Source organism: Chiloscyllium plagiosum, chromosome 6, assembly GCF_004010195.1.
Source record: "Chiloscyllium plagiosum isolate BGI_BamShark_2017 chromosome 6, ASM401019v2, whole genome shotgun sequence".
NCBI lineage: Eukaryota > Metazoa > Chordata > Chondrichthyes > Orectolobiformes > Hemiscylliidae > Chiloscyllium > Chiloscyllium plagiosum.
The window spans coordinates 45815551-45842726 of NC_057715.1; the positions used below are offsets into that span (position 1 = coordinate 45815551).

At 42.3% G+C, this 27176-nt stretch overlaps 1 protein-coding gene across 5 annotated transcripts in view; it reads left to right on the top strand.

Moving 5' to 3' along the window:
- uggt2 (UDP-glucose glycoprotein glucosyltransferase 2) overlaps positions 1–27176 on the top strand; it is a 386557-nt gene that overhangs the window by 277417 nt on the left and 81964 nt on the right. For all 5 annotated transcript variants that reach the window (XM_043691459.1, XM_043691457.1, XM_043691458.1 and 2 more), the window contains exons 28-31: positions 332–521; positions 12055–12213; positions 15433–15518; positions 18519–18603. In XM_043691459.1, coding sequence (XP_043547394.1) covers positions 332–521; positions 12055–12213; positions 15433–15518; positions 18519–18603 — 520 coding nt within the window. The remainder of the gene's footprint in view (positions 1–331; positions 522–12054; positions 12214–15432; positions 15519–18518; positions 18604–27176) is intronic.

The window sequence follows — 27176 nt, forward strand, 5'->3', positions numbered from 1 at the left end:
GGCTTTGCCGAAACCACACCTGGCATCGTAAAAGATGCTTTTAGGAAATGCAAATATACTAAACATTGATCATTGTAAGCTTTGCTTACTTAGTTACTGAAAGGTGTTAATGATCTGGATTTTGTGGCTGGATAGGAGGGAATAGATGTCATTATCAACCACAAAATAAGAGTGGGTGAATTCTAGCAGCTGAATGTAAAGATTTGAATAAATGGTCCTGAGTAGAATTTTATTTTTTAAATAATGCCAATTTTATTTGAGTAAGAAGTGTGGATAGTTTTTGACCATGTGCAGTGAACAGATATTTAGTCTTATTATATCCTTTCTACAGCTTTTACCGTTATGTGCTCGAGCCGAGATTGGTCTTCACAGCTGATAACAATTTGTCAGCAGGACCCATAGCCAAATTTCTCGAAATGCCAGAAGTACCCTTGTTTACTCTGAACATGATTACACCGGAGAGTTGGTTAGTAGAATCAGTACGTAGCCCATATGACTTGGACAACATTCATTTAGAAGATGTAAGTACCTTTTCAGGAATAGAAATACATTCTTAAAGTATGCTGCAAAATATTGGCATGATAGACTGATTTGATTAATCAAAAATAATTTGCCAACTGATTTATGTACTTGAAAATAATTGCAAATACCTTTTGTTAATAATTCAAACCATCAAAATGTTGCTATACATTCTTTATGGAACAAATTAAAATCTTTTGAATGCTTTTGATCATTTTTCTCTTATTTCTGCAAAATGCAATATTTGTTTTATTTACTAACTGCTTTATAAATGACCATGTAAGTATGTCTGGTTGGAAGACTTGGAACAGTTATGTCACAAAGTTACCAACTCTTTCAATAAGCTTTTCATTCTAATAGTTTTGATCAAGTTGGTGTTTTAAAATACTTCTGAATCAGCATGGTTTTGATATGGGAAGGTCATATCTGACCAACTAGATTGACCATATCAAAGAGGTGACCAAGCATGTCAATGATGGTAATGCATTTGATGTAGTCTACTTGGTCATCAAAAAAGATTTTGTGGGCGGCACGGTGGCACAGTGGTTAGCACTGCTGCCTCACAGTGCCAGGGACCTGGGTTCAGTTCCCGCCTCAGCCGACTGTGTGGAGTTTGGACATTCTCCCCGTGTCTGCGTGGGTTTCCTCCCGGTGCTCTGGTTTCCTCTCACAGTCCAAAAATGTGCAGGTTAGGTGAATTGGCCTTGCGAAATTGCCCGAAATTGCCCGTAGGGGTAATTGTAGGGGAATGGGTCTGGGTGGATGGCGCTTTGGTGGGTTGGTGTGGACTTGTTGGGCCAAAGGGCCTGTTTCCACACTGTAAGTAATCTAATCTAATCATAAGTGTGACAATGCTGCAGCTTTAACAAGGTAATGCATCCTTGGCTTTTTTTTCAGAGGAGAAAAGGCAAGAACCAAGCTAGGAAACAATGTGTGTCTTTATATATGAAGGGTAAAAGTTATCAATAGGTAATGAAGAAAGGCAAATGAAATGAATAAGAGTCACCATGACAAAAAGTTGGAGTTGATAGAGTTGTTGAGAAGGCATATGGTAAAGTGTGTGATATTTGTGGGCGGCACGGTGGCACAGTGGTTAGCACTGCTGCCTCACAGCGCCAGAGACCCGGGTTCAATTCCCGCCTCAGGCGACTGACTGTGTGGAGTTTGCACGTTCTCCCCGTGTCTGCGTGGGTCAGGTGAATTGGCCATACTAAATTGCCCATAGTGTTAGGTAAGGGGTAAATGTAGGGGTATGGGTGGGTTTCGCTTCGGCGGGTCGGTGTGGACTTGTTGGGCCGAAGGGCCTGTTTCCACACTGTAATCTAATCTAATCTAATCTTGCACATGAAGCATTGAATGCGAATGCAAAAAGCAGTCACAACCAACTTGGAGAGTGAAACACCATTACCAAGTCACCCTTTAGACATGCACAGTACATGGATTCTGACGAACCAGCTCAGAGCCAGCCCCTAGAGTCAGCAGAATTCCTGTAATCCTGCTTATACAGTCATAGAGATGTACAGTATGGAAACAGTCCCTTCGGTCCAACTCGTCCATGCAGACCACATATCCCAACCTAATCTTGTCCCATTTGCCAGCACTTGGCCCATATCCCTCCAAACTCTTCGTGTTCATATACCCATCCAGATGCCTTTTAAATATTGCAATTGTGCCAGCCTCCACCACTTCCTCTGGTAGCTCATTCCATACATGTATCACCCTCTGCATGAAAAGGTTGCCTCTTAGGTGCCTTTTATCTTTCCGCTCTCATCCTAAACCTAGGCCCTCTAGTTCTGGACTCCCCCACCCCAGGGAAAAGACCTTGTCTATTTACCCTATCTATGATTTTATAAACCTTGAAAAGGTCACCCCTGAGCCTCCGACGCTCCAGGGAAAACAGGCCCAGCCTGTTCAGCCTCTCTGTAGCTCAAATCCTTAAACCCTGGCAACATCCTTGTAAATCTTTTCTGAACCCTTTCAGGTTTCACAATATCCTTCCAATAGGAAGGAGAACAGAACTGCATGCAATATTCCAAAAGTGGCCAAACCAATATCCTGTGCAACTACAACATGATCTCCCAACTCTTATACTCAATACTGAAGAAGGGCTTATGCCCGAAACGTCGATTCTCCTGTTCCCTGGATGCTGCCTGACCTGCTGCGCTTTTCCAGCAACACATTTTCTACTCAATACTCTGACCAATAACCTATCTACCTGCGACTCTACTTTCAAGGAAATATGAACCTGCACTCCAAGGTCTCTTTGTTCAGCAACACCCCCCAGGACCTTACCATTAAGTCCAGCTCTGATTTTCTTTCCCAAAATGCAGCATCTCGTATTTATCTAAATTAAACTCCATCTGCCACTCCTTAGCCCATTGGCCCATCTGATCAAGATCCCATCGTAATCTAAAGTAACCTTCTTTATTATCCACGACGCCTCCAATTTTGGTGTCATCTGCAAACTTATGAACGATACCTCCCATATACACATCCAAATCATTTATATAAATGACAAAAAGTAGTGGATCCAGCACCAATCCTTGTGGAAGGCCACTGGTCACAGGCCTCCAGTCTGAAAGCAACCCTCCACCACCAACCTCTGTCTTCTACCTTCGAGCCAGTTCTGTATCCAAGTGGCTGGTTCTCCCTGTATTCCATGAGATCTAACCTTGCTAACAGTCTCCAATGGGGAACCTTAGTGAAATCATTACCAAAGTCCACATAGATCGCATCCACCACTCTGCCCTCATCTTTCTTCAAAAAACTCATTCAAGTTCATGAGACATGATTTCACACGACCAAAGCCATGTTGACTATCCCCAAACAGTCCTTGCCTTTCCAAATATGTGCAAATCACTTCCCTCAGGATTCCCTGCAACAACTTGCCCTACACTGACGTCAGGCTCGCCAGTCTATAGTTCCCTGGCTTGTCCTTACCATCTTTCTTAAATAGTGGTACCACGTTAGCCAACCTCCAGTCTTCCAGCACCTCATCTGTGACTATCGATGATACAAATATCTCAGTAAGGGGCCCAGCAATAGGTTCCCCTGCTTACCACAGAGTTCTAGGATGATTCGGGATAGTCAACATGGCTTTGTGCGTGGGAAATCATGTCTCACAAACTTGATTGAGTTTTTTGAAGACGTAACAAGATGAGGGCAGGGCAGTAGATGTGATCTATATGGAAATTGGAGGTGTAGTGGACAGCGAAGAGGGTTACCTCAGATTACAACAGGATCTGCACCAGATGGGCCAATGGGCTGAGAAGTGGCAGATGGAGTTTAATTCAGATAAATGCGAGGTGCTGCATTTTGGGAAAGCAAATCTTAGCAGGACTTATACACTTTTTGGTAAGGTCCGAGGGAGTGTTGCTGAACAAAGAGACCTTGGAGTGCAGGTTCATAGCTCCTTGAAAGTGGAGTCGCAGGTAGATAGGATAATGAAGAAGGTGTTTGGTATGCTGTCCTTTATTAGTCAGAGTATTGAGTACAGGAGTTGGGAGGTCATGTTGCGGCTGTACAGGACATTGGTTAGGCCACTGTTGGAATATTGCGTGCAATTCTGGTCTCCTTCCTATCGGAAAGATGTTGTGAAACTTGAAAGGGTTCAGAAAAGATTTGCAAGGATGTTGCCAGGGTTGGAGGATTTGAGCAATAGGAGCAGGCTGAATAGGCTAGGGCTGTATTCCCTGTATCGTCGGAGGCTGAGGAGTGACCTTATAGAGGATTATAAAATCATGAGGGGCATGGATAGGATAAATAGACAAAATCTTTTCCCTGGTGTCGGGGAGTCCAGAACTAGATGGCATAGGTTTAGGGTGAGAGGGGAAAGACATAAAAGAGACCTAAGGAGCCACTTTTTCACGCAGAGGGTGGTACCTGTATGGAATGAGCTGCCAGAGAATATGGTGGAGGCTGGTACAATTGCAACATTTAAGAGGCATTTGGATGGATATATGAATAGAAAAGGTTTGGAGGGATATGGGCTGGGCGCTGGCAGGTGGGAGTAGATTGGGTTGGGATATCTGGTCGGCATGGATGGGTTGGACCGAAGGGTCTGTTTTCATGCTGTACATCTCTATGACTCTATGACCTGATCAGGTCCTGTGGATTTATCCATCTTTATGGATTTCAAGACGTCCAGCATGGCCTCCTGTGTAATATGGGCATTTTTCAAGATGTCACCATCTATTTCCCTAAATCCTTTCTTTTCCATGTCCTGCTCCACAGTAAACACTGATGCAAAATACTTGTTTCGTATCTCCCTTAACTTCTGCGGCTCCACACAAAGGCCACCTTGCTGACCTTTGAGGGGCCCTATTCTCTCCCTAGTTACCTTTAGTCCTTAATGTATTTGTCAAAACCCTTTGGATTCTCCTTAACCCTATTTGCCAAAGTTATCTCATGTCCCTGTTTTACCTCCTGATATCCCTCTGAAGTATATTCCTACTGCCTTGATACTCTTCTAAGGATTCACTCAATCTCTCCTATTTATACCTGACATATGCTTCCTTTTTTTTCTTAACCAAACCATCAAATTCTCTCGTCATCGAGCATTCCCTACACCTACCAGCGTTTCCTTTCACCCAAGTAGGAATATACTGTGTCTGGACTCTTGTTATCTCATTTCTGAAGGCTTCCCATTTTCCAGCTGACCCTTTACCTGTGAACATCTGCTCCCAATCAGCTTTTGATACTTGCTTAATACTGTCAAAATTAGCCTTCCTCCAATTTAGAATTGGATGTCTATCCTTTTCCATCATTATTTTAAATCTAATAGAAATATGGTCGCTGGCCTGAAAGTGCTCCCCCACTGACACCTCAGTCATCTGCCCTGCCTTATTTCCCAAGAGTAGGTCAAGTTTTGCACCTTCTCTAGTAAGTACATCTACATATTGAGTCAGAAAATTTTCTTGTCCACACTTAACAAATTCCTCTCCATCTAAACCCTTAATACTATGGCAGTCCAAGTCTGTGTTTGGAAAGTTAAAATCCCCTACCGTAACCACCCTATTATTCTTACAGATGACTGAAATCTCCTTACAAATTTGTTTCTCAATTTCCTGCTGACTATTATGGTGTCTATAATACAATCCCATTAAGGTAATCATCCTTTTCTATTTCTTAGTTGCACCCAAACAGCTTCCCTGGACGTATTTCCAGGAGTATCCTCCCTAAGTACAGATGTAATGGTAGCCCTTATCAAAAATGCCACTCTTCCCCCCACCCTTCTTGCCTCTCTTTCTATCCTTCCTACAGCATTTGTATTTATATCTGTCAGCCAAGACTCACTGATTGATGCAGGTTAACAGCCTCAATTGGGGAACTCATTCTTAAAGAGATCCACCTGATCAACGTCATTCTAATCACTGCATCCCACCTCCCACTAAGTCTGGTAAGTAGATCTCACCTTTTTCTTATATCTTCTCCTGAGACATTTTTGCCCAATGTATGATTTCTCCGAAATCTGACTCCGATGCAATGGTGTGGTCCAGACCATAGCCTGTCTTCTGTGCATGAAGTGTCTTGGAATAAATTCCTCCTCCTCTTCAGGTGGTAATGTTATAGAGCTGCGACATCACCAGTGCCATCTTGGACTCAGAAGTTTCTTCAATGCTACATGGAGAGGGTGACCCCACGGTTTTGGATAGCATTTCTGGGTATTCTGAAGGGTCAAGTATGTTTTGCTGCTGCCCCATTTGCGAGGTAGCAACTTTCATGTGAGCCACAAGTTTGTTGAGGACCACCTCACCCACCCAAACTTTGTATGTCACAGGACTTGACCTTGCGTCAGCCTCGCTTCATACAAATGCATGGCCGTTTCCATGGTTTCAACATCAAACTTCGTACCCTGCAGTAAACTGTCCCTCACATTTCGAGGAGATGTGTGGTTGGCATTGGCGTTCCTGATGCCGTTTCATTCTCCCCCTGCCCTCTGTAGTTATGTGAGGGGTGATCCTACAAACAAACAGGAACCACAACAGTTGATATCTAGTGAAGCTATAGGTTGTTTTGTTAAGTCTGACTTCATCGTTTGGACTGCTCTTTCCAACAAGCCATTGGACGGCCCATGGATGGTATAAAGCTGTCTGAACATGCCAAATGCCATTCAACTTTTGAAAATACTCATTCATTGCTTGTAACTGATGTCCCATTGACTGTGACCAATATTTCTGGGAGTCCATGAATTGCAAACGATGCTCTTGGCTTTTCAATTCTCATCCCTGAGTTTGCCAAAGGAACTCAATGCATGTCCAACCACTTTGAATGGGCATTGACAACGATTAAATACATAGAGACCATGAAAGGACTGGCATAGTCGATGTGTATCTGAGTCCAAGGTTTACGGGGCTATTCCCTTGAATGTGGGGGAGCTGCTGGGGTTAATTTTTATTCTTGTTGGCACCGCCACACCAATATGGTGATATCAGCATTCAATCTTGGCCACCAGATATATCTTCGTTTTGGAAACCCCTGGCAGTGACCTTAACTTGGGATAATCACTCTTGCTCCCCACAATAATATGCTGTCCCCTACAGTGATCTGGTCTTGCCAGATCCAGAAAGGCTTCAGCTGTGGTTGTGATAGTAGTTTTGTTTCTCCCATCACCACAAGCCGTTTTAGTTTTGGCAGGATTGGATCTTCCTATGGCCACAGTTCGATATTGTCAGTAGTGACTGGAAGCGTATCCAGAAAGTTTAAAACTAGAACGGACTCTTCCAGGAGCGGCACCACTGGTGGTGTATCTGCCACTGGGAGGTGGCTCCAAGCATCTGCATTTGCCAGTTGGCCTTCTGCATGGTGTTCCAATTATAATTGTAAGCACTGAAAATAAGGGCCCACTGTTGAATTCAACTAGAAGCTATGGGCGGCATGGCCTTGTCTTCTTTAAGTAGCCCTAGCAGGGGTTTGTGATCTATTACTATTACAAATTTGCTTGTGTAAAGGCATTAGTGGAACCTTCTCATACCAGAGAAGACCACCAAACCTTCCTCCTCTATCTGGACGTATTTGTATTTGGCATCATCCAAAGTCCAGGAAGCGTACGCTGTCAGGTGTTCATCTCCATTGGGTCACTGATGAGCCAACACTACCCCAATACTGTTTGGGGAGGCATCGCATGTCAGCACCACATCTTGCTTGGTGTCATTATAAGCCAACACCTTAGACAACGATAGCTGCTTTTTCACTTTCCTAAATGCTACTTCTTGGTTACATGACCATTTTTAAGCCTGGCACTTTTTCAGTGGCAGGTGTAAGGGTGCCAGGATGCAGATCATGTTATGTATGAATTTTCTGTAATAATTCACCAACCCAAGGAAAGACCTAAGCACCAGTACAGACATAGTAGCCTTTGATCACCCTCACTTTACCTGGTGTGCCTGGAATACACATTTTTCCCTTCTAAGTCATATCCCCACCTGGGAGAACCGTTTAAACACTATGTCCAAGTTCTCCAAGTGTTCTTTACTGATTTTCCCAGTTACTGGCATGTCAACCAGATAAATGGCAACTCTATCGTCCACTGGAAAAGGGTGCAAGCTGCTAATATCCCAAATGGCAGTCTTGTATACTGGTACAAACCCTTCTAGCATACTTCTGGGACTCCGTGTCTATGCATGCTCATGTCCAGCTTGGTGAAAGATTCTTAGGGTTCTCAATGTGAGGGATTGGGCATTTATCCAGTTACAAACAGCAGTTTACCATTTGCTTAAAATCCCCACAAAGGCAAACCAATCCATCTGACTTCATAGTTGCTACGACTGGTGCTGCGCATTTCGCAAGCTTTACTGATTTGATCATTCCTTCCCTTTCCAGCCTCCTGATTTTTGCTCCTGCTTTTGCACATAAAGCAAATGGCACTGGGCAGGTTCTGCAGAATCACAGAACTGCTTCCTGGTAGACATGTAAAGTAGCCTTGGCTCCTTTGATAGTCCCTGGACCTTCCAGAAAAACCTCTAGGATTTAATTAAGACTTCATTCAGGCGGTTTTTGTTCTGAAATATGTTGAGCCAAAAATTATGAATCTTTCTCAACCAATTCTGCTCTATCAAGCTTGGCCTGAGCCTTTTACTCGTCAGTGGAAACTGCACCAACTGCTTCTCATAGGAGACTGGAATCAAAGTTATATCTTAATCTGTAAAGGTTCCCTGGCACATGTACTCACTTTGGCTGAGGTGTTGTGCAGACTTAAAGATTGATTTTGTAATCACTGATTCACATTAGCCAGTTAGAACTGGCAACTAGTTGTCTTAACCTCGTCAAAATTCCCATTATGGATTTCCCTAGTTCTCGAACTGCTGAATCAAAACAATAGCATCTCAGAATCAAAAAGGATTAGGGTCATAATATTCCTTAACTGAACCAGTCAACTCTTGAAACATCTTAAGTCTGGTGCCTCAGGGAAACTGAGGCTGCTAATGACCACAAATGCTGAGGGTCTGCAAGCAATCAGACAAATTGTAGCTTTTCATCTGCCCCAATATAATTTGCCTGGTAAAAATAATGCATTCTTTCCACATACTGGGCCCAGATTTCAATGGCAGGAGCACACAAGTCAAGCTTCCCAAATAAAGTTATGATGCCAGAAATACTTACCCCAACTCAAAAGTGACTATTTCAAAATAGATATAAGCTATATCTGTTCTGACTTCTCTACTGCCTCTCTGACTAAACTGCTTGTCTAATATTTCATTTTGAATGAGTCGTAACATCCTCAGCTGAATACTGAAAGCCACGTCAAAAAGAGTGAAAAGCACAGCCGGACAGACAGCATCCGAAGAGCAGGAGAGTCGCCGTTTCGAGCATAAGCTCTTCATCAGGAATGTGGAGGGGGCGGGGCCCAAGGGGGTTGAGAGATAAATGGGAGGGGGTTGGGGCTGGGGGGAAAGTAGCTGAGAATACGATAGGTAAATGAAGGTGGGGTGTGATGGTGATAGGTCAGAGTGGAGGATGGAATGATTAGATGGGAAGGAAGATGGATAGGTAGGACAGTTCAAGGGAGTGGTGCAGAGTTGGGGGGTTAGATCTGGGATAAGGTGGGGGAGGGAAGATCAAGAAACTGGTGAAATTAACATTGAACCTATGCGGTTGAAGGGTCCCAAGGTGTTATTCCTCCAGGCGTCAGGTGGCTAGAATTTGGCCGTGGAGGAGGCCCAGGATTGCATGTCCTTGGCAGAGTGGGAGGGGAGTTGAAGTATTCGGCCAAAGGACTGTGGGGTTGATTGGACCAATGTGTCCCGGAAATGTTCTCTGAAATGTTCCGCAAGTTGGCGTCCTGTCTCCGCAACGTAGGTGACACCACATTGAGAGCAACGGACACAGGTAGTTGAGGTGTTTGGAGGTGCAGGAAAATGTTTGCTGGATGTGCAAGGATCCTTTGGGGCTTTGGATGGAGGTGAGCGGGGAGGTGCAGCTTTTACATCTCTTGTGGTATCAAGGGAAGGTGCCAGGAGTGGAGGGTGGTTGTTGGGGGAGGGGGGTGTGGACCTAACAAGGAAATTGCAGAGGGAATGGTCTCTGTGGAATGTTGATAGGGGTGGGGTAGGAAATACATCTCTGGTGGTGGGGTCTGACTGTAGGTGGCAGAAATGGTGGAGGATGATACGTTGTGTCCGTAGGTTGGTGGGTGGAAGGTGAGTACCAGAGAGTTTCTGTTCCTTCTGTCCTGTTCCTGTTCCTTGGATGCTGCCTTACCAGCTGTGCTTTTCCAGCACCACCTTTTGACTGTGATCTCCAGCATCTGCGATCCTCTCTTTCTTCTAGCTGAATAATGAAAGCCAACAACTGGTCTCTGCTATAAAAACTGCATTTTCCTCCTACTCACCTCTAGACCATGGTCTCAGACTGAAAAAAGGCAGGCTGTTTGCCAGTTCCTGCCTTAGTGTCATAGAAGTCTACAGTACAGAAAAAGGCCCCTCAGCCCTTCGTCTCCAGGCCAGTAAAAACAGCCACGGCACGGTGGCACAGTTGTTAGCACTGCTGCCTCACAGCGCCAGAGACCCGGGTTCAATTCCCGCCTCAGGCGACTGACTGTGTGGAGTTTGCACATTCTCTCCGTGTCTGCGTGGGTTTCTTCCGGGTGCTCCGGTTTCCTCCCACAATCCAAAGATGTGCAGCTCAGATGAATTGGCCATGCTAAATCACCCGCAGTGTTAGGTGTAGGGGAATGGGTCTGGGTGGTGTGCTTTGGTGGGTTGGTGTGGACTTGCTGGGCCGTAGGGCCTATTTCCACATTGTAAGTAATCTAAAAAAACCACCTAACTATCCAAATCCCATTTTCTAGAACTTAGCCTGTAGCCTTATAAGCTTTGGCATCACAAGTGCACATATAAGTACTTTTAAATATTATGAGGGTTTCTGCCTCTACCAATATAACTGGCAGCGAGTTTCAGATTCCTACTACCCTCTTGGTGAGAAAAGGTTTTCCTCACATCTCTTCTAAATCTTCTGTCCCCTGTTTTAAATCTTTGCTGATGATCATTGATCCCTCCAACCAGGGGAGAGGTTTTTTTCCAGTCTACTCCAATACCCTTATAATTTTACACAATATTGTACACTCTCAATCTCCTCTGCCCTAAGAAAAGCAATCCAGTCTGTCCAATCTGACTTCATAAGTGAAACTCTCAGCCCAGGCAACATTCTGGTCAATCTCCTCTGCACCATCTCCAATGCTATTACATCACTCATATAATGTGAATTCCAGAACTGCACACAGTACTCCAGCTGTGGCCTAACTTATGTTTTATACAGTTCCAGCTCCTTCCTGCTTTTAAACTGAATGCTATGCATAATCATTTTTATAATGAACAAAAGACTTTTATGCATCCCAAAGTCTTAAAAACGTTTTAAGAGCACTTCTTAAAAAAAAACTCTGAAAGGCATCAACATTTGAAATTGTTTTAATGAGGTTTTGTCAAATGTCTATTAATTGCAATATTTTTAAAAATTACACAATATGTATTTATGATACCCAAACTGACACCCTACTTGGCAAATGCAGACTTACTGTAGCATACCACCTTGTGGAGATGGATTTGTTGTGAAATTAACAGTAAGTTCTAAGGTAGAGATATACTCTAGGTGCAAAGTGGATGATATTGTAGATATTTTCCTGTTCAGAGACATTATGATGCACCTTTAGAATAAGTATAATCTCAACTCAGAACTCTTGGCTAAGAGGTAAGAGCTGTAACACTATAGGACAAGGACTATCTTGGTGATACTGCAGCTATTTTCTAATCAACCTGTTCAGAGATGTTATTGCACATGTCTGGAGAAAATTTGACTTGAACACAGGTCTCCTGTCTCAGAGGTAGGAACACTACCACTCCCTGCAAGAGCCCTTGGGGGATATTGTATTGGTTGCCTTTTATATCTAGCACCTGATACTTAATTCTGTTGATTGAAATAGAACTAATTATCAACAGCTAATTATGATGGGCATACAATCTAATATCACATATTTTACTCACAGCATGTGACTAATTTCTGTCCTGTATTCAATTTTACTTGTTCTGACTATTCTAACAGGTTGAAGGAATCGTGTCAGCAGAGTATGAACTAGAGTACATACTGCTTGAAGGGCATTGCTTTGATGTGACCATGGGTCAACCTCCCAGAGGATTACAATTCACCCTGGGAATGAAGCATAACCCAGTTATGGTGGACACTATAGTGATGGCTAACCTGGTAAGTTGGAGAATTGTTAACTATTTTCCCTCTAATACCCTCCTCTATTGTCCACTAATGATGCTAAGTTGGTGTTTGATTTCCAAGGCATTGTAAAAATCCCAGAATTCAATGTTGTCAAATCTAATGATTAATTTTCCATCCTGGTGATACTTGATAACAAGGGAAGAAGATCATCACCTATTACAATAAACAGTTGGAAAGATGGGTTGCACCTTGACTTGAACTTTATAGAGAAAACTCTCATCAAAGAAGCTTTCAATCCTTCTCAGTTGTAGTGGTGTTGAACTCACAGCAGTGGAGTTTCACAAACCTATTGACTCATCTGCCATTGGCAAAGCTCAATGTAGTAACACCATTTGCCTGAAACCTTAAACCACAGGAAGCCAGCTTCCTGCAGCAGCTACAACTCCTCTGGCTCCATCCTGCAGGAGGGAGGATAAAAGATTCACTTGTGGGAATGGACAAACAATATGAACTGAAGAGCATGATTATAAAGTGGTTGCAATTACACAGCTGAGAGGGAACACTGGTCTGGATAATGGATAGGGACAAATTTTCCCATTAGTGGAAGTATCAAAATTTAAGGTGATTGGAAAAAGCAGAAATGACAACATGAGGAAAAACAATTTTTCATGCAATGAGTGGTTAAGATCTGGAATCTACTGTCTGAGAGTGTGTTGAAGGCAGGGCCAATTGAGGCTTTCAAGAGCAAATTGGATTATTAACTGGGAAGGAAGAACACTCAAGGTTACAGGAAGAAAGTGGAGAAGTTGAACGAGATGAATTGCTGCTTCAGAGAGCTAACATAAACATTGGTTAAATAGCCTCATTTGTGTTGTAACCATTCTATAATGGTTCTCCAATGCTCCAAGATATGTATGATTTAGAGTTTGTGACCCAGGGCAACTGTGGTAATTGCAACAACTATTGGGATATCACTCTAATGAGAAATCCATGCTCATGTTGCCCTCATCAAGCTGCAGATATTGGCTAAATGCATCTACCCTGAATCTGAGTGTAAGGTCAGACCTAAGCGATCTACAGTTGGCACAATCTTCTCAACCTGCGGCTGCAACAGAAATGCCATGAACAAAGGAGAGCAAGATAAATCTCACCAACCCATGTAAGCACTTAAAGTCTTTTTAAATTGAAAACAAAAAATGCTGGAGATCACATGGGTGAGGTAGCATCCATGGAGAGAAAGCAAGCTAGTGTTTCGAGTCTAATGATTCTTTATCTAGACTTGAAACGTTAGCTTCCTTTTCTTCCATGGATGCTGCCTGACACGTTGTGATCTCCAGCATTTTTTTGTTTTCAGTTCAGATTCCAGCATTTCCAGTAATTTGCTACTGTTAGTCTATTTAAGCTCCTGGAGCAAATTGTTGCCTGCTCAGTATGATCTAATTTTTCCAAGAAACCAAAATAGGTAAGGTCAAGTTTATTGGGACAATATTGGAATCCTTTGAGATCTGCAAATGGGGTTGTGTTCTGACACCAAAACTCTTCAGGACATTATTTTCTTTGTTGCTGTAATTTGCCTTAAAATCATCAATAGAGAGTGTTTACTAGCATACCAGAACTGACGAAAAGCTGGTCAACCTTGTTTGCCTAGGATCCAAGAAATAGGAATGCCAAGTGCTCATCTGAGCATTACTTTCTACTGACAATGCTGCACCAATGCCCCATTATCAAAGTACATCTTCAGTGGCAAGTGGATAGACCCTCTTATCCTCTCAGATCTTCCTTTCCAGTGGTTGGTTATATCAAAGCATCAAGAAGACAAACATCATGGCTCAGGATGTTGTCTTTGTTACATTTATAAGCATTGACAATATGATTGGCATGTTTTTGACACTTTCACAATCATCAACATCTGTCACTTGATAGTAAAATTCAACATCCATTGTAAAAGCTCCAGTTGCGATATCCAAGCTGTGTAAAAGAACGTGAGAACAATAGAACTTAATTGACAACACCAATTAACATTTACCAGGTTTGCTTCCTCCACAGTGGTGAAACATGGACATCGTATATTAGACACGGGAAAATGGCCTATGTTCACTCCAGTCATGCTGTCTTCCAAGTCCTTCCATCGCGGAAGATACAGAAGCTTGAACACATGCTCCAACAGGTTCAAGAACAGCTTCTTCCCTGCTGTTATTAGATTGCTGAATGGACCTCTCTTTCTTCATTTAACGTTGATCTTGCTTTGCAGCCATAACCTTGTATACCTCGTTGTCTAAGCACCCTATCATCTGTATGCCTTTGCTTGCTATGACCTGCTGCTCAAAAAAAATGTTTCACTGTACTGAGATGCATGTGATAATAATAAATCAAATTAAATCAAGTTAAATTTTAGCAAAACAAAAGGACCAACACATAGATCCTAGAGCATGATAATTCTATCAGTGTCCATGATTCCTCCACTGGTTCAGCCATGTTTATGAAATGGACGATGAGTCTCTACACAGTGAACTGGATACTGACTCTGACTCTCCATGCCTCCATAACTCTATCATAAGGACACCTGCAAGAAGACATGAAGATGGCAGACATTGATATTGACAACTGTGACCTCTGGAGACTGACTGGAAGGATATTGAAAGAGATGGGCAAAACCAAAATTAATTGGTCTGAGAAGAGGGCCCAAAAAACAGAGGCCAGCAAATAGTGCTCTTTGCAGGCCACTGTCTTCATCTGCAGCAAATGCGAAAGAGTCTACAAGGCAATGTTCCCCCTGATATTTCTCCCTCCTGCATGTGTATTTCTGAGGTCCATGCACAACAGCAACTTCTGAAAACACAGGTCATGCAGGGGCATGACGATTGACAATATGTGGGGCTTCCAAGTGGTTGTGTGTGTTGGATTGCATCTTAAAAGAAATGTTGCTGCCAGGCCAGAGTGAGGCAGTTGAGACACATCAGGTGCAACCATCATCGTATGAGTTGGAAGGCTGCTGCCTTGGCAAAACTATAACCCCATATTATAAAATGGTATCACTTGATTCACTTTGTACTATGATGAGAAATTTACTGGTAATGCTAAATTTATTATAATAAGTCTATTTCTTGTAATTTTGTCATCATTTCTGTGTGAGCCAAGTCGATTTTTAAGTCAGCCCCTCATCTATATAACAAAGCATCAACGAAATGACAAAAACAGTGGTTTTGCGTTGCACAGAAAAGATTTTGTTAACTTCAGATTTCATTTTTAAAGGGTTACTTTCAGCTAAAAGCAAATCCAGGCACTTGGTTGCTTCGATTACGCAAAGGGAGATCTAGCAATATCTACCAGATATTTATGTAAGTAAAACCATATGGAATAAATGTTACCTTATCACCAACCACAAGTTGGTATAATTTTATTTCCACACAAGTGATACACAATGTTAAGAGTCATTTGAATAGGTAAAATAATTTGTGGTTGCATTGGCTTTGTGGTGAATGTAATTGGTTTGTGAATTTTGTGGAGTGGTTCTATGGATGCTCCAAAGAAGTAAATAACCTTTACACTCAAGTAATGATCAATCTCCTGTCTGAGTCAATTGACAACTTTCGGCCAAAAAGTCCAAACGCTTTGTACTTACTTGGTGAAAGTTTACTCATTGATACAATCGTAGAATAGCTTGATCTTCTTCAAGCTATTGAGGATGTGGGGATTGATGATGACTTTCTTCCACTATGAATTTGTGAGTACTGAGGTGACTGGACCAGTCTGATGCTGGATCCACACACTCTCCCATTGGTGGTGTTCGCTGAAGCAGGGTTGGTAAGATGCGCAGGTTTTTTTGCATGCTCACTTCACTGTTTGTGTTGGCTTCCATCTAGGTGCTCAAAATGGATGGCATCATCACGGAAGCTCCTTTTCCAGTTTGGGAATCTTGGGCTAGAAATTACCACAACTAAATGGGGATCTTGCATTTTTTCAGGGAGGTTCTGAGGACATCCTTGAATTAAGTGTTTTCTCTGAGCCTCTGGTAACCACCTGCTGTGAAGGAGCTCAAGACAGGAAAATTGTGTTGGAGGTTTTGTATCAGGCATGTGAAAAATGTAACCTGCCAAATGGAACTGATTGATTTCAATCACTACCTGAATGCTAGAAATGTTGACCTGAGAAAGGACACTGATATTGCACAAACATTATTTGCAGTTTTTCAGCCAAAGTGTGAATATTGTTCATGATTTGCTGCATTTGGACATGAGTTGCTTCAGTTTGAGGTGTCATGAATGATGCTGAAGATTGTGCCATCATTAGCAAATATCTCTTTTTCTGACTTCATGATGGGTGAAAGATCTTTGATGAAGCAGCTGAAGATGGATGGGCCTAGAACACTACCCTTCGGACCTCCTGCAGAGATGTCCAGGAGCTGAGATGACTGATCTCCAACAACCATAACCATTATCCTTTGTGCCATGTGTGACTCCAACCAATGGAGAGTTTTCCCCAATTGCCATTGACTCCAATTTTGCTAGGGCTTCTTGATACCACACTCAGCCTAAGGTGGCCTTGATGTTAAGCCAAATAACTCTCACCTGTACAATCATCTCTTTTTTTTTTCCATGTTTGAACCAAAGTTATAATGGAGTCAGGAGCTGTGTGGATTTGCCGGAATTCAAGCTGAGAGCCGGTGAACAGGTTTTTGCTAAGCAAGTGCTTGTGCATGAATTATAAAAGCTACCATCCAAGTTTAGTGGAGAAAAAGAAAATTAAATTAAATGTCAGCATTTATTTCAAAGTAAATGGAACATAAGAGTAGGGAGGTTTTGCTAAAACTGTACAAGGCCATAGTTAGACTATAGCTGGAATGCTGTTTTGGACCCCTTATCTAAGAAAAGATACATTGGCTTTGGAGACAGTCAGTTCATTAGGCTGATACCAGGTATGGAGGAACTTTCTTACAAGGAGAGGTTGAGTAATTGGGCCTGTACTCATTGGAATTTAGAAGAATGATAGATGACCACCTTCAAACATCCAAAATTGTTCAGAGACTTGACTTCAGAGGGTGGGTGAAAGCAGGTGCAGTTGATGCAATTTATATGGGTTTCAGCAAGGTCTTTTACAAAATTTCACAAGGGAAACTGATAAAGAAGGTAAAAACTCATGGGATTCAGAATAGCCTGACACATTGGAACCAAAATTGATTTAGTGACAGTAGATAGGGGGTGGTGGTAGCTATCTGTTTGTGTGACTGCAGCCCGATGTGCAGTGGCATATGACAGGGATCCATGCTGGTTCCCTTATTATATGTGATATTCATAAATGATGTAGGTGAGAATGCTGGGAATAATGATAAGTAAGTTTGTGGATGTCACAAAGATTGTCCATGTGGTTGACAGTGAAGAGGAAGGTATTAAGTTACAGGAGGATATAAATGGATTGGTCAGAAGGGCAAATCAATGTCAGATGAACTTAACTCTGTTAAATGTGAGGTGATGCACTTTAGAAGACGGAACAAAACAAAAGAGTACTCAATGAATAGCAAGACACTAAAAAGCTCAAAGGAACAAAGAAATCTTGGGGTGCTTGTCCCCTGATCCCTGAAGGTGACAAGGCAGGTTAATATAGTTAAGAAGGCATACAGGACACTTGCTTTTATCAGTCGTGGCATTGATTATAAGAGCAACTGAAGTTTTACAGAAGTTTTGTAAGGCCGTAGCTGGAGTAATCTGTGGTCACCACATTATAGGAAAGATGTGATTGCACGAGAAAGAGTGCAAAGGAGATTTACCAGGATGTTTTTAAGATGTAGTATTTCGGCAATAAAGAGAAGCTGGAGAAGCTCAGATTATTTTCTTTGGAGCAGAGAAAGTTGAGAAGGGTCCTGATAGAGATGTATATGATTGAGGGGCACAGACAGGGTGAATAGAAAGCAACTGTTCCTGGTAGTCGAAGGGTCAATAGCAAAGGGGCATAATTTTAAGTGAAAAATGGGGTTTTGAGAGATTTTAGGAAAAGTTTCTTTACCCAGAATATGGTAAGAGTATGAAATGCACTGCCTAGGAGGACAGTTGAGGCAGGAAACCTCATAACTCTTTAAAAAGTACTTGAATGAGCACTTGAAGAATCATACCATTCAAGGCTGTGGGCCTAGTGCAGGAAAATTGGAACTTGTGTGTTTAGTAGTATATTTTTGGCAGTACAAACTTGAGAGACCAAAGGACCTTTCTGTTCTCTATGATGCCATTCCACTATTTCCTGCTAGCGTGTGACTCCATCTTCTAATTTATGTCATTTCCAGGGTCCAAATTGTTTTGATAATAGTGTGTGATATCATTGGTGATCAGTTGTAATCTCTCCTGCAGGCATGAAGGCACAGATTCTCCCGATGATGCAGATGATGTTGCTGTAGTACTGAACAGTTTCAAAAGCAAAATCCTCAAAGTTCAGGTAGGTAAATACAATTGTGAATATGTCATAAGTAGTTCCTCATTTGTATAATTTGATTTTATCTTTGGAGAACTACAGTTTAGTTGTGATAAAATCATCTCATTGAACATGACACTTGACTCTTGCAGGGCTGATTTTGAAAAATACAGCAATAATTCTGTAAGTTTAAGAAAACAGGCACCTATTGTGTTTTTCAAATTTGGAATCTTGATGTTGAAATGGCGCAAATTTTGAACAAGCTGTTTTATTTCCTTGTAACCATAAGCTGACAATTGACTGAAACCCCCACTTCACCTTGATCAATTGTACTACGATGAAACCTGTAACCCTAGCATCATCCTTTTCCCGAAAACTGTTCATTTGTATGTGTGAGGTGATAATGGAAGCCAAATTGAAAAAGAAAATTTTCATCCATGTGGGTGGTTTGCCCATTTTTAATCTCAATCTGTTATCATTGTTATAGAATCACTGAGTTGTTTACAGTACATTTGGACCATCAAGTCCATGCTGGTTCTCTGTAGATCTGTGCAGTCACTCCCATTCCCCATCCTCTCCTTGTAGAGCTGCAAATTTATTTCTTTTACAGATCCATCTGATTCCTTGTTGAGATCATTGACCATATCTGATTGTACCACCCTCATAGTTAGGAGAGTTTCACGTCATTACCACCCACCACAGAGAAGGAGTTTATTTCACTTCCAACATCCTGGCTTGATTGACAGTTCTGGCTGTTTGATCTCTCTTATGTATTTTTGCACAAAATAAGTGGTTTCAAATGATTTGTGGGTTCACATATTGAAACTTTAAAAAGATTGAATGATTAATAGTTTAATTCTCTGTAGCCTAGCGGAATTTTTTTAATATTGTGAAATGTTACGAATGAATTACTTGTGAAACGTATAACACGGCTAATTGCCACCCTTGGCTTCATTGTTTTGTCCTGAATGTTGGAGATAAAAGGACTGTATTTTAGCATGCAGGACCTTGGAGGTTAATGAGAAGCTGACCTTGACATTAGGGACATGAGAGGCCATCCAGGGAGTTTGAATGGGATAAGGTAGTATGGGTGGACGTTTGGAGAAGTGGGCAAACTGAATTCCCAAACATGCACGTATTTGGAATTTAATAATACCATTAATGATTTTCTTCTCCCTCTTTCTCAAATTATGGGTTGATTTTGACAGGAATTTAAGGTACATAAAGCTTATACTACAGGCTGCTTACTCTGTGAGACAACTGCTGTGATGAGGCATTAGACATGACAATAAATTGTGGCTTGGGACGCTAGTAGGTTAAAGCAGCATCTCTATCAGCAGTTCACTTTTTCCAGTACTTTCTGACATTCCACAGATCAGTCTCAATCTGATTTAACTATGAGCTGCTGATACAGTGGAACGACTGTATTAGCTAAATTGGGCTGAAAACAAAAACTGCTGGCAATCACAGTAGGCCAGGCAGCATCCATGGAGAGAAAGCAAGCTAATGTTTCGAGTTCAGATGGCTCTTCATCAGAGCTGGCGTGAAGTGTGGAGGGAGTGGCATTTATTCAAGTAGTAATGGGGGAGGTGGAGTGCTGGAGGAGAAAGTTCAGAAATTGGGAAAGAATTTAGAACATTTATAGGATTGTTGTGTATTGTTCGACACTCTTCTTTGTCCTCTGGTTTCTTTACTTTCAAAAGAGTTGCACGGTGGCTCAGTGGTTAGTACAGCTGCCTCACAGCACCAGGGACCTGGGTTTGATTCCAGCCTCAGACGACTGTCTGCTGGAATTTGTATATTCTCTCCGTCTCTGCATGGGTTTTCTCCTGGTGCTCCAGTTTACTCCCCCAATCCAAATTTGTACAGGTTAGGTGAATTGGCCATGCTAAAAGCCAGGGTTCAGGGATGTGTAGGTTAGGAGCATTAGTTAGGGGTAAATGTAGAGTAGTAGGGGAATGGTTCTGGGTGGGTTACTGTTCGGAGGGTTGGTATGGACTTGTAGAACAGAATGGCCTGTTTTCACACTGTAGGGATTCTATGATTCTATGAAAATCGCCTTTTACCTTCTCCTATGTTGGGTGGATATCTTCCATCATCTATTTGGTGACCCGGGTATGATGCACTTGACACCATGAAGCAACTCTTTTCTTAGTTTCATCCATAATCCTGTAATTAACTTCAAAGTTTGTTTAACGTTACAGCATGCTGTTTCTCACTTTCTGTTAATTAGAACATCACTGAAGAAGCTGTACACGCCTTCCATCTTGATTAGTTTCTGCTCCATGACATGCAGGATCTATTTGTGTGGAGTTTGCTTGTTCTCACCATATCTGCATTGTTACCACTGGGTGCTCCAGTTTCGTCCCACAGTCCAAAGGTGTGCTGGTTAGGTGGATTTACCGTGCTAATTTGCCCCATAGTGTCCAGAGATGTCAGACTAGATGCCTTGATAAATACAGGGATCTGGGTGAGCTACACTTCGGAGGATCAGTGCAAATTTGATGAGCTCAATGACTTCTTTCTGCACTGTAGGGATTCTATGATTCCAGTTCCCCTGACTTGATTTTGCTCCAATTGTTCCTGACTCAATGAAGCTCCAACCTCTACTGACTCAATAAAAATCCAATTTCCCCCGAAACGATGCCGCTAAATGATCCTTGCCAGTCTTCTGAGTCCAGCCAGTTGGAATGCAGTGTTGCTTAGAAAATTCTGTGGAAGTCCTGTATGCACCCCCACCCCTCCCTCCACATCACGAGCTGCCTAAGGTGAGTTTAGATCCAGTGTGAGTGTTAGTGAATGGGTAGGGTTCTGGAAGGTTAGGTAAGTCAGTAGATGGTAGAGTGAGTGAGTTGGCAGACAGAAATGTTGATAAAATGGAAATATTTCACAATAATCCATTGCAGTGGCATCTTGCAGACAGCATTTTTAAACTCCACATCTAGGCCATCATGGAGAGGACTACACTGACTTGCAGCCAAATATGTTATTTACAATGATATCCTCTGTTAATGCATTGTGCACACAGAGCAACCTGTCAAACTGCTTAAACTTCCTCAAAATCAACTTTTAAAAGTTGCCAACAGTGTGTCTGATGTTCTTCAGTCCTTAACCTCATCAATTAACTATAAGAAATAATTCCAACCCAATCTAATGGCCATCTTTCTTATGTGTCTCACACTAAGTAAGACTAATGCACGTTAATCTGCAAACAGCCATTAGTTGACTAAATATTTAGACCTCTGCAACAGACAGGCAGCTCAACAGTATACTATAAACTCTCTTTTGATAGTTTCAGCCCTCTTACTGGCATAGCCTAAAGAATGGCTCTTACCATAAGGGCTGACAACATCTCCTCCATGAGGGATGGTTAGAACCTGCAGATTTGTCTGCTTCCCTATAAATAATTTCTGCTGCCACTAGTTGTGCAGCCTCATCTGCAAGTCAAGAGAGTAGAGTATCACTGATTATATGTTTATGTTTAAGTGATACATGCCGAAGTAACTGTCAACCTGTGTTACACGTGAAGATTTATCGCCGATCTTCACTCCACATGTGAGATCATTAAACTTCTTGTGTCATTATATCCAGCTCCTCTGATGACAGTTTTGCCATGAGCTTCTGTAACTATTTGTTCCCAACATCTCATGTTTCTGGAGGGTATCCTGACACTTTGCTCCCTCTTGAATACATGGAACATCTTCTAGCTCTGCTGGCAATATTTCCAGTGTGATGCAGGAAGTACTTGCTCAATGTTCCCCGGTCTGTCACTCTTTGCTTTTTCACCTGTAGAATGTCTTCTATACCATGCTCAAGATCTGATGCACCTGCCCAGATGTAGTACAGCTGGCTGTCGATGGAAAACTACCTCTTGATTTTGGGCTCTCTGCTTATGAATGCAGACAATAGATTGCATGTTGAAATCTCAAAAAAGTTGGTGGGCTGTCTGCAGTGCATTTAATAGTTGCAGGTTACTTGAGCACCCTGTTTCTATACATCATTTTAGAGCTATCCAATTTAACCCCAGTAAGTCCATGTAAGAGGATCAGACAGCAACAACGTGAACTTATGATGGGGAAAAGTACTTGATCAATCTGCTGGAATGTTTTGAGGATGTAACTGGTAGAATGGATAAGAGGGAATTAGTGGGCATGCTTTACTTGGATTTTCAGAAGGCTTTCAAAAAGATCTCACATAATGGATTATCATTTAAAATTAAATTGCATGGGACAGGAGGTTATGCACTGAAATGGATTGAAGTAGATTAGAAGTGGCATGGTGGTACAGTGGCACAGTTAGCATTGCAGTCTCACAGCACCAGGGATCTGGGTTCGATTCCAGCCGTGGGCATTTGGCTGTGCAGTATTTGCATATTCTCCCCCTACTTGCATGTTTCCTCTCATAATCCAACAAGGTGCATGTTAGGTGGATTGGCCACGTAGTATCCAGGAATGTAAAGCTAGGGGAATTAGCCATAGTTAATGCATGGTTATAAGGTTAGGGTGGATGAGTGGATCTGGATGGGATGCTGTTCAGCGGTCAGATGCTGAATGGCCTGTAGGGATTCTTTAAAATATAATATAGGGATTCTATGAGAACTGTTGGATGGACAGAAAACAGAGTAGGAATAAACGGATCGTTTTCTGAGTGGCAGAGAGTGACTAATGGCGTACTGCAATGATCAGTGCGATGATCCCACCTATTCCTAATATACATTAATGATTTTATTATGGATCAGGCCAGACCCCTCAAAACATTTCAAAGAACTAGTCCAGACCCAAATTCGCTAGTGGTTTTCAACAGATGTAACGCAGATATTTCAGCAGAGATGCACCTGGTCAAGCTACTTTTAAACAAAACAGAATGTACTTACTAAATGAAAAACAAACAAGAGAGCAGAACATCAAATAACTTAACCTATCTGAAAACCCAACAGATCACTCAAACTTAATGATGCAGTTCCAAATGCAACAATCACCTTGGCACAAAAGGTAAAATAAGACACAGGTTCTTACAGGAGAGAAGTCAGAGAGAGAGGAGGTTCAGCATAGACCTGCTTCTTTAGGTCTAGTAACCTTTTCAACACTACTGCTAAAAACTAAACCGAACCAGAGTAAAGCTGAGCTGGGAGAACTGCCCGCTCCCCTTTCATTGTACAAGTGGTTTTTTTTAACATGAAAACCTGTTTCCTGAGGCAGTTTCAGTTAGCTTTAATCAAACTAGTCCCAAAACTCTTCAACTTAGACTTCAGAGTCTATGTCTTTTATTACCTCTCTGAAAAGCAAACAAGGACAACATAATCTTCTTAAAGGAGCAGTATCGTCATGTTTTATACTTTAAGTTTGCAGATTATACAAAGTAGACAAATGCATGCCAGATGCAATATATTTTAAATAAATATGAGGTTGTTACTTTGAAAGCAAAAACGGGAAGAGAGATTGTTATTTGAATGATAATACATTCAGAATGGTGGAGGTGGAACAAGATCTGGATCTCCTTGTTCACCAGTCATTCCAAATAAGCAGGCAGGTGTAGCAGGCAGTGAAGAAGGCAAATAGAGTCGTAGAGCTGTAGAGCATGGAAACAGACCCTTCAGTCCAAATCGTCTATACTGAACAGATATCCTAAATTAATCTAGCCCTATTTGCCAGCACTTGACTCATATCCTTTCTATTCATAAACCTATTAAATGTTGTAATTGTACCAGCCTCCACATTTCTTCTGGCAGCTCATTCCTTACACGCATGAAAATGTTGCCCCTTTTGTCCCTTTTAAATCACTGCAAGCATACTCTCCTGCACTCTTTATTATGAAATTCCAACCCCACTCCCATATTCCAATATCCATGAAATTTTTGTGTTAGAAAAAGATTAGTCCCAATATTAACCCTTGATTCCACCATCCCTCTGTCTGAAGAGCAATTATTCTCGTTTTCTGTTCTCAAACCATTTTTTTTGTTGCATCTAAGATGATACTGAGCCTCTTATTCCCACCTTTTTACTGTAGTACTGTTTTTCTTCAAACATGACTGCATTCTTTTCATGGTTGAAGGCAGCTGAGAAGGCTTACTTTGACAGGCCCTCATTGGTCAAGCTACAGAGGATTACAGTGCTGCGGTGTGCATTGAATTCCATGCTTACACAGACAGCAAAGAAGGAGCTTACATTCGCAAAGCAAAGGTTACATGAGCATGGTGACAAGCCAGTCAAGTACCTAGTATATCTCGCCAGGAAAAGGAGTGCCCCTCAAGCTATTACGTTGATTAGGGAAGGGTCTGGGAATCTAACATGTGATTCCAAAAAGACTAATGTGGCATTCCAGAGATTTTACTCTAAGTGGGCAACACAGTGGTTAGCACCAGAGACCCGGGTTCAATTCCCACCTCAGGCAACTGTTTGTGTGGAGTTTGCACATTCTCCCTGTGTCTGCGTGGATTTCCTCCGGGTGCTCCGGTTTCCTCCCACAAACCAAAACAAAAATGTGCAGATTAGGTGAATTGGCCATGCTAAATTGCCCCTAGTGTTAGGTGAAGGGGTAAATGTAGGTGAATGGGTCTGTGTGGGTTGCTCTTTGGAGGGTTGGTGTGGACTTTTTGGGCCGAAGGGCCTGTTTCCACACTGTAAGTAATCTAATCTAATCTAATACCAATATGAGGGTTGTGACGAGGGGTGGGCCAAGATGGAGTCCTTTTTCAAAGATCTGGAGCTCCCAGGTGTGACCCCCGAACAAGAGTCTTTTCTCAATGCTCCTTTATCAGAGCAAGAAGTGTAGGAGGCTGGGAAGCAGCTTCAGAGTGGAAAGGTGCCTGGTTCTGATGGACTACCCAGCAACTTCTTTAAGGAATTTATAAACATACTGTCAGACCTGATGCTCAACATGCTCAATGACTCATACAGTCATGATCGTCTCCAGCTGTCTCTGAGCGAGGCCAATATTTTGCCTATTCTTAAAAAAGGGAAGGTCCTGGGAGACTGTGCTTCGTACAGGCCAATTCACTCTTAAATGTGGACTTCAAATCCTCTCTAAGACTCTTCATTAAGGCTGGAGACTGTGTTACCTTCTATAGTTAAAGAGGACCAGACGGGCTTCATGAAGGTCCACAGATCCTCCAATAATGTTAGGAGGCTGCATAATGTAATTCAAGCATGTCAACAACAGTAAATACAGGGATTAGTGATTTCTATAGATGCAGAGAAGGCATTTGACTGAGTTGAGTGGCTGTACCTTTTTTATGCTCTGGAGCAGTTTGGCTAGGCAAAGCCTTCATAAGATGGGTAAAGGTTCTCTACCATGACCCCCTCATTGCGGTCATTACCAACTGAATACGATCAAGGAATTTTAACATTTTTAGGGGCAGCCGGCAGGGCTGTCCCCTTTCGCCATTGCCTTTTATGTTGGTGATTGAACCATTGACAGAGGCCATTCATAAGGATCCTAATATATCGGCTCCAGATGTGGGGTCAAAATTACATAAGATTTCGTTGTAAGCAGACGATGTCCTCATTTGTTTTGTCAAATCCAGCAGTTTTGGTGCCTCGCCTGGTACAATGCATCAGCTCGTTTGGCACCTGTTTGGGGTATAAGATTAATTTTGCAAAATCAGAGGCTATGCCTATGGGTGGTCTTACGAAGGTGCTAGATCTTGAGGGCGAATATCACTTTCCATTTAAGTGGTCACGGGGCAGGGTTTATGTTTTTGGGCTTATTCATCACTCCAGATCTTGATTGGTTGTTCAAAGCTAATTTTGTTTGAATATTCGACAAAATCAAATCAATTCAAAGATGGGAGGCGCTTCCGGTCTCATGATTAGGTCGGATAGTGCTTTTAAGATGAAATTTCTCCCCTGTTTGTTGTACCCTTTATATGAATGCTCCCCATGATTTTCAATAAGCAATGTTCAGGAGATTGAAGGGATGGTTCATCTCTTTTATTTGGCATCTTTAGTGGCCCCTAATTAAATTAGCTAAGCTGCAATTGCCTCACAAATTGGGGGGAGTGTATCTCCCAGACATTAAAGACGATCAACTAAGCTTGAGCGTTTGGGCTTGTGGTGACCCTGTTTCAATATGGTTAGATAAGCAAAACCTCTCAGGCAGGGTGCCGCCTTACTAGCTTGCTGCTTTTGGGTAAAATGAGGACAGTTAGGGAATATTGCCATAACCCAATAGTTAATAAGGGTCCGAGACGTCTCGGACCGTGTCTTCAGAATCCTTAAGGGGGAGGGTGTGCAGCCAGAAGTCGTGGTGCACATTGGCACCAACGACATAGGTAGGAAGAGGGGTGGGGAGGTCATTCAGGAGCTCAGGGAGTTAGGCTGGAAGCTAAAAGCTAGGACGGACAGAGTCGTCATCTCTGGGTTGTTGCCGGGGCCACGTGACGGTGAGGCAAGGAATAGGGAGAGACTGCAGTTGAACACGTGGCTGCAAGGATGGTGTAGGAGGGAGGGCTTCAGGTATTTAGACAATTGGACTGCATTCTGGGGAAGGTGGGACCTGTACAAACAGGACGGGTTGCACCTGAACCAGAAGGGCACCAATATCCTGGGAGGTAGGTTTGCTAGCACTCTTCGGGGAGGTTTAAACTAATTTGGCAGGGG